This window comes from Meleagris gallopavo, chromosome 4 (assembly GCF_905368555.1).
Source record: "Meleagris gallopavo chromosome 4, MGAL_WU_HG_1.1, whole genome shotgun sequence".
Taxonomy (NCBI): domain Eukaryota; kingdom Metazoa; phylum Chordata; class Aves; order Galliformes; family Phasianidae; genus Meleagris; species Meleagris gallopavo.
Genome location: NC_139407.1, coordinates 46405093 through 46410973, shown reverse-complemented (window position 1 = coordinate 46410973; position 5881 = coordinate 46405093). Strand labels below are relative to the sequence as shown.

The window sequence follows — 5881 nt, the reverse complement described above, 5'->3', positions numbered from 1 at the left end:
TTATTCTGTTTTTGTCACTCCGGGTTTATCTGTGGATGGATCTGCTTCTTCAAAGTCTAAGAATTCTTGCTCTATAACTGGCTTTAGTATTTTCTCGATTTGTGTAAGTCTTTTTTTCAGTTTCTGTTGTGCAGCGTCATACTCAGCTAACAACCTGGCAAACTTTGTTTGTAATCTGTCCATTGTTCCTTCCATATAAGCGACCTTCTCTTCCAGGTCTTTTGGATCACTTCCTAAATTTGCAACTTCAATATCCAGCAATCCATCTTTCATGAGGATTTGTTTACCTTTTTCTTCCAGCATTGCCTTTGCATCAGGATACTCTGTTAAAGCCTCCATGAGATCATCTTTAGACAGACAGAATAAGTCTGAGTATCCAATACTTCTAATATTGGCTGTTCTTCGGTTGCCAGCTTTGCTACCTTTGATATTAAGAATGCTGATTTCTCCAAAATAGCTGCCATCACTAAGGACCACAAATTGTGTCACTCCATCATCAGCGACTACTGCAAGTTTGCCTTCTTTGATGATGTACATTTCTCGTCCAATATCTCCTTTTCTGCAAATATAGTCTCCAGGACTATATACTTGTGGCTGGAGTTTCAAAACAAGTTCAACCAACAGACCAGCTTCACAGTCTGCAAAAATCCTGACTTTTTTTAAAGTTTCCAGGTGAACGTTGATTGCAATCTCTGCTCTTAGTTTGTCTGGCAGATACTTCAAGACTTCCCTTTCATCCACAGCTTTTTTGTTTGTCCAGAGATAGTCAAACCACTTTATAACTCTTTTTTCCATGTCTTTACTTACATTCCGAAAGTGCATATACTGCTTGATAGCATCAATCTTTGCTTGAAACTCTGCCCTGGCAGCATTCATGTTGGAGATCATAGAGCCGACATTACCAACGATGGTAGCAAAAATCAATACTCCAACCAAGAAGTCAACAACCACAAAGAAATACTCCGAATCTTGTACAGGAGGGGGTGTCTCACCGATAGTAGTCAGGGTCAGAGTGGACCAGTAGAGGCTATAGACGTACTTTCTGGTCAAACGGGCAAATTCAGGATGAGAGGTGTTGGGGTAGACCCAGGTGTCAGCCCCAAATCCAATGGCTTTTGAGATTGAGTAATATACACAGGCATTCCAGTGAATAATAATCACAATGTACATGACAAGGTTAGAGATCCTGAAGATATTTGGGTAGTTTGTCCTTGTTTCTGTTCGCTGGAAAAATTCAAACATCCGGGCTACTCTGAGCAGCCGGTTTACTCTCAACTCTGGGTAATTCAGCCCTAACTTAAAGTATAAGAGGTCAGTTGGTATGATTGACAGAAAATCTAATTTGAATTGTAGGGAGCTCTTATATTTCTCTTTAAGCTTTTGTTCTTCTTTCACTAGAAGACCTTGTTCCAGGTAACCTAAAATCAAGTTGTATGTAAGTATTAAAATTTTCCATTTTCAACTGTTTTGTATTTAGTGTCAAACCAAATGTGAGTTGAAAGACATGTTGTGTGCAAGTTCCAGATAATGCATTTTTTTTTATTTTTTAAGCAATTTCTCATATGTCCAAGCATTCAACTTAGGACCATATTGTTCAGCTTAAGCTAAACTACACAGCTTTGAAAAGAATACATTCCTAGTTCTGACCCTTTTCCTCTCACTGATCCAGTATCTGATGAACATATGGGGGGGGGGGGGCAGGGAGGGAGGGAACCAACAAGACAGGCCATAGGAAGGTTAATGGGAGGAAGGAGTTAGAGCCTCAGATTTTCAGTTCTGTATTAGAAGTATCTAGCTCTGGGTGTAGTATAAGACTTTAAAACGAACATATTAATAGAAAGAATGAATTATCAAGTATACATACCTGTTCTTGTCCGTACAAACATGTCAGCAATATAGATGACATCAGACACATAATCAACAATAAACCATACAGCTAAGTAGTCATTCTGAAGTTCATCAAAACAGGCTCTGAATAGGAAAAGGAAAAAGTAAGTTACCATGAAAAGAAAATGAAATACTTGCACAAAATGAATGAATGAAGTGAATTTCCAACTAGGTATATATATTACAGTTTGCCAGAAGTTTTATTAAAGGAGTACCTCACCTAGCAATAATCATTGTCCAGTTGTACATGACAGGCATTGTGATGCAGAACAACCAGTTGTAATAAATATTTCCTGCTGGATCAATGATGAAAATATCTTTCTTCTTCCTGAGTGAGAGGTAGAGAAAAAGAGCTATGAGAAGAGACTGAAAATATATGCAATAAATTCTGAGGAACAAAGAATTCCAGAAAATACTAATGTTAAATAAAAGGTCTTTATTAAAGCTAAGCTTCCTTGAATGAATGCAATAAAACAATTATGTGAATACACGCGTTATATGAGACAAACTACACCTTCCTCACTGTGAAACATCTAGTTCTGAGCTAGATGAATTATCAGCACAATCTATATAGAGAAACCAAAGAATGTGAAAACAAACGAAACACATTTCTCTTCTTTGGTCAAGAAATGATGCTTTTTCCAAGCATAACAAAAAAAGAAGAAAAAGCAAGAGCTTTTAGGTCACATAAAAGTTTACTTGTTTATAGCTGACACTGACAAGCAGAAGACCTTCCTTTAGAACTTCTTTTGCTGCAGAGCATTATCCAAAATATGTTGGATTATCACAAGCCATGTCAGATCTTTTGTTTATTTTTTTATGTTTTATTTTTTCCATGCAGCATTTATGCCCTCATTCTAGTCTCTACATAGGAAAATAAATCGGAACAATTCTGTTCTAGGAGAACAACAGCATTCCATATACCAATATAGAGAGTAAGTATCTTGTCCACACCATGCCCACGAATGCATTTTTTTTAGTTGTACTTAAAAAGTGATTTTATCAAACTAACATAGCAAGACCTAAATGAAAAATACTTACTCTTCATCCTTTTCTTTCTTCTTCTTATCTTTATTTTTGTGTTTTTCCTTTTTTTCCTTGTTCTTTTGTCTTTCTCCATCCTTTTTATTTTCTGACTTGCTACAAAATAGATTTACATTTGCAGTTATTACAGATTAAGCTAAAGCATATTTGGAAAATTAAATGATTTAGAAATAGTAGTAGACACCACTGGTAGCAAAAATCAGTGCTCCAACCAAGGAGTTAACAACCACAAAGAAACACTGAAAAGCCCTTAAAGTAGATTTTCTGTCTTACCTCTTCTTTTCTTTTTTCTTTTTCTTCTCTCTTAAGAAAAAGAAAATACAGCAGTTACTGTTTCCTCATTTAATTATTAGAATCATCTGAGTTCATTAAGGATAAAGAATTATACTTAGCTGTTTGGTCTTGAACACTTGTTTTTCTTATTGCATTACTACAGAACTATTTATATTCATAATTAATAGATATAATAGCAATAGCTTTGATATTGGGAGTGATCTTAATATTTGATGTCTGTAAAGTTCAAATGTATACGCAATCTCTTTTGGGATTACTTGCACAACATAACTGCTTGTAAGGAAACTATTAGGTATAGATTATTCCTTTTCATTGCTGCTTAAGCAATCAGTAAAGCAGCACTATCACTTTTTGAAATTGCAAAGGTACTTACTCGTCTTTATTACTATTGTTGTTAATATTGTACTGTGCAAATGCACCGGGTAGATACCATTTCCTAGGGAACAGCAAAACAACAGTTATGTGTTACCCGCTGAAATTATAAAAAAAAAAATCCTCTACATTGTCACAAGCTATTTGTCACAATTTTAATCATGGGCTAAGTAATCCATGCAAATATTTACCCAAAAAAAAAAAAAAAAGATACATCACATCATTATAAAATCAATTTATTAATAGAGGAAAAAGAAAATCAGACGAAGGCAAGTTATCTATGCTTAATTATTCCCAAATTATTAAATAAAAGAAAAATAAACTAAACGCACAAGAATGGAATGGAATGAAGCAAACCTGGCACACCTGTTTTCTCCTTTCTCTGTCAGTCCAGGATCCTCACTGGTGTCTTGCACCACCACGCTGGGTATAATTGCATGGGAGTGATGGGTCTCAATAACTCCTACCTTCATGGTCAAAATTGTCTTGGGTGAGAGAGGAAGATTAATTTCAGAAAGTATCACAACTAGCAGAACACACCTCTTTTTTTTTTTTTTTTTTCCCCTAAAGATGAATCTCTTATTTCCTTGCTTCCCCCCAAATTCCTAGCAGTTTTTCTAGTTTCCTCTCTCATGTGACATTCCCTCCAAATAAAAATGGTGCTGTGAGTGCTGCAGTGTGCTGGATGATCAGGCAACTGTAAAAATAGGAAATTTTTTGAAGCCTTTCTTGCTATTACATTTGGTTTTGAACAAAAGACTCAAAAGTTTTTTCATGGAGATGGAAAAATACGTTCATGAACAGGTGACATCCTGAGTCCTCAGTATGTTTGACATCTGAAAGTTACAATCTGATGACAACAAGAATAGCTGCTGGAACTCAGTATTTGAAGACTGCTGTAGCGTTCTCATTACACGTGCATAGCATGTAAGATAAGCACATCTTAAGAAGAAATACTGGAAGCTATTTACGTCTGGCTTGTTCATTTCAATATATTTAAAGCTGTAGGGTGCATAATTAATATATTGTATCTTGTACTGCATGAACTTTTAATCACTGAAGTAATTAACTTCTGCTGTTTCTTTGCCTTTTTCTAATGTTATTTTTATGATTTTGTCAATTATATCTTCATATCAATAGGACTGCTAATTGTTGGAGCATCACTGGTGTCTACAAGTGATCTGCTCTTGACAGGGCCTTTTAACTGGAATTTCAAAATAGATGCTATCCACTGCAATATCAATAACCCTACATATATGAAATCAGACTGTAGAGATGCCTGTAAGCCACAAACTGAGAGATAAGTGGTTGTTCCACTGGTAAATGAAGTAAAGTGCCATAAAATAAACCAGTCTTAAAGTAATTCTATTCTGCAGTGAAGCACACAGCAAAAGAGAATAAGGGTGCTACAGCTGCAACAGTACTGCCAGACTTACCTGACTTAATTAACCAATGAAACTAAAAAATATCCCCATACAAGAAATAGGAGAGGAAACCCATGTTTCAAGCAGCTGACAGACATGAATAACACATGTAAGAAATGATACAGAAACATACATAACTCTACAAAACAGAAAGATGAAGATTGAAGGCTAACATCTGTCCTAAATATTGTCTAGCATTGTTGATCAATCTTTAAATGCTCAACAGCAAGTATCAGGTCTAAAGTGTCACAGGAAAACACGTAGCAAACATTAGGTCAGATTCATTTGCATCCTAAAAGCTGTAACAGAGTTTTCACTGACTTGCTCCAAGGGTAGATTGTATTTGAGTGTGTGGAGACCGAAAGTATACCAGGTTAAATTAAGCAGCTTTGTATCTGCTTACAGGTGCTCTGAAAGATCTGCTAATGCTGGCACACAAAGCCCCACCCTGGTTTGACCTATATCCTCCACAGAACTCACAGAAAATGGTGTAAAATAAAGCTGTGTCCAACCACTTTCAATCACTTGGCATGAAACAACTGCAAAAATGCTCATCTCAAGGTAAATCATGCCTATCAATGTACTCTAAATCAGTCCACATTAACACTCCCAGTAACAGCTTTTCTAAGAACTTGGTTTTCATGTTTATCTTTGCAGAAGAATGACAGCAAAATAGATATCCTAGACTTTGTGATATGCAGACATATTAATTTGCCCACAAGCTAGAAATTAGACAATGAGAAGTGGGGTAAAACAGGACATGTAGGAAAACCACGCCTACCCAGAATACATAGCCTGGGGTTTGGGCACACATGTCCTGCCGTTTCCCCTCTTCTCCAGGTGAATAGGAATTTCAATGC

General features: G+C 36.1%; 1 protein-coding gene across 1 annotated transcript; it reads right to left on the bottom strand.

The window, feature by feature from the left end:
- Positions 1 to 4135, bottom strand: CNGA1 (cyclic nucleotide gated channel subunit alpha 1). Its single transcript, XM_031553312.2, has 7 exons — positions 3955 to 4135; positions 3599 to 3661; positions 3205 to 3234; positions 2929 to 3027; positions 2108 to 2215; positions 1865 to 1971; positions 1 to 1418 (listed from the first exon to the last, which is right to left on the bottom strand). Exons 1-7 carry the CDS (start codon positions 4068 to 4070, stop codon positions 1 to 3), a joined length of 1941 nt encoding a protein of 646 aa, XP_031409172.2. The 5' UTR covers positions 4071 to 4135.
- Positions 4136 to 5881: the final 1746 nt, after the last annotated feature.

Bases quoted from the DNA above. Each gene is read 5' to 3' on its own strand.
- CNGA1 (XM_031553312.2), bottom strand. From the start codon at position 4,070: ATGAAGGTAGGAGTTATTGAGACCCATCACTCCCATGCAATTATACCC. The intron at 1,972-2,107 runs GTGAGGTACTCC...TTTCCTATTCAG, and splicing joins TGGACAATGATTATTGCTAG to AGCCTGTTTTGATGAACTTC. The intron at 1,419-1,864 runs GTATGTATACTT...ACTTGATTTTAG, and splicing joins GTTTGTACGGACAAGAACAG to GTTACCTGGAACAAGGTCTT.